The sequence below is a fragment of the Galeopterus variegatus genome, unplaced genomic scaffold, assembly GCF_000696425.1.
Source record: "Galeopterus variegatus unplaced genomic scaffold, G_variegatus-3.0.2 Scaffold3377, whole genome shotgun sequence".
Lineage (NCBI taxonomy): Eukaryota > Metazoa > Chordata > Mammalia > Dermoptera > Cynocephalidae > Galeopterus > Galeopterus variegatus.
The window spans coordinates 104141-106110 of NW_007729488.1; the positions used below are offsets into that span (position 1 = coordinate 104141).

The 1970-nt window shown below is 39.8% G+C and overlaps 1 protein-coding gene across 1 annotated transcript in view; it reads right to left on the reverse strand.

Moving 5' to 3' along the window:
* Positions 1-1970, reverse strand: part of TCN1 (transcobalamin I (vitamin B12 binding protein, R binder family)) — a 12471-nt gene that overhangs the window by 2555 nt on the left and 7946 nt on the right. Inside the window, exon 6 of the mRNA XM_008584799.1 lies at positions 1208-1394. Coding sequence (XP_008583021.1) covers positions 1208-1394 — 187 coding nt within the window. The remainder of the gene's footprint in view (positions 1-1207; positions 1395-1970) is intronic.

Below are 1970 nucleotides of genomic sequence, written 5' to 3' on the forward strand. Positions count from 1 at the left end.
GAGCAGAGAATATTCTTGAATATACCTGGTGCATGTGATAGGGTCTGATCAATGAACATGCTCCAGGAAGAGACCGACTGAGCATGTGCAAGACTAAATGTTATATAACTGGGAGCTACCCCCTTAACTGAATATTCATTATATAGAGAAACTATAAAAGCCAAATCCCAGGCAGGTTGTTGATCACTTTCTTGGCAGCATTCCACACTTGGCTGGCTGAGTTTTGTTTATTTTACATTGTATCACACTTACTTTCAGCAGGGCTGCTCACTCTCTTGAGTCAGCCTGCACTTTGTACTAAACTTTAAATATGTTTCTCTTGCTTTTGTGTTAGATTTGATGTCCATACTGAACTTACTGAGTTAAACTTGGTGTGGGCCCTGTTCAATCTTTGGAGCTATGCCACATTCTCTCTGTGGAACCTATGTTTCTTATCTGTTATATTAAACGTGTTCTTACTGTCTACTGTGACTCTGCCCTTGAATTCTTTCCTGTGGTGGAGTCAAGAACCTGGTAAGTGGGCTGAGTGGGTTGGGGTCGACTATCAGGCCCCCCAGACCCAACCTTCAAAATCAAACCTATGTCAGACATTGTTATCATTCCCCTTGTTTATGTTAGAATACTGAAGCTTAGAGGTTAAGCATTTTGTCCAAAGTCCCTGAACCTATAAGTGGCTGAACCAGGAATGAATAGAGAAAGAAGGAAACATCTCCATTCTTTCTACCCTGTTGCAAAATTCCTTGCTCGGATAAATGACTCATACTACAATTTTCTCAGAATACTGCCACATTCCTTCCACATAGATGTCTTATTTCCCTGAGGAATCACTCAGTGTGGATAATGGAAAGTCAGAGGCATGATACAGATCCTCTATACTGGGCTTAGGATGGGAATGATGCTCGGATCTCCCCATATCCAACAATCAGAAATTATATCATGAAACTATATCATCCCTTTGGAGATAGACATTGTTTAAGTCCACTTTGTTTATCAGTGCTTGAACCAAGAACGGTATCTACTACCCTGTTAAGAGCAAATCCCCAGGTGGTTGTAATCCCTGAAAATGTAATGAGAACTGAATTCTATTTAGGAACTGTTATGCTTTGGAGATTTATCTGGTCACTTTTGGTCCCTAACGTCACCTAAATCTTACATGCTTTGGGTGTTATATTGAAAGGCAAAACAGTTTTCTATTTAATTCTTATACCTGAATAGACACAAGAAGAGTTTTCATTAACATCCAGGTAGGTCTTTCCCATTAAGGCAGGTAAGATCTGGGCTGCAGCAATTGGAATACTGAATGCTCCCTGAGAAATTTCCTTGAGTACTGTGTTAAGAGTTTGTTGGCAATCCCATTCATCATTTTTGTAATAGTTTGATGAGACAAAGAGGGCCTAAGGAGGGGGGTGAGAGAAAAAGAGGAGAGAGAATGAGAGACACTTTAAATAAGAGGGAAGCCTACATCTAATTGAGCAAATATTTATTGAACATTGACTACATAGGAGACACCTTACATAATTAAAGTTTCTTTCCTGCCATCAAGAAGCTTGTGAACTAGTTTGGGTGGGAAGATAGGAAATTGTTTAATAACACATCTATAATAGCTCCAAAGAAAACAGACTTTCTAGTCTGTATTTCTATATCTCAACTCTGGAAAAATACCTATCATACAGGAGACACTCAATAAATATTGTTGACAAAGTATTGTAAAAGGATCCCTAAGATGAATGCCTTAAGAGAAACGTCTAGTGGCATGGCCTTTCAAAAGAGAAGAGTTGCCCATAAACATTTAGTGAGGTTCAGGAAAGACTTCACAGAGAAGGTAGTACTTGAGGCAGGTCTTGACAGTGTGATGATATTTGGGTACATGAGATGAGGAGGGAGCTGTGTAGTCAGAAGGAACCCCATAAGCAGAGGTCCAAGGTAGGAATGTCCAGGGCAGGGCCTGGAAATAATGAGAATATCTGCAT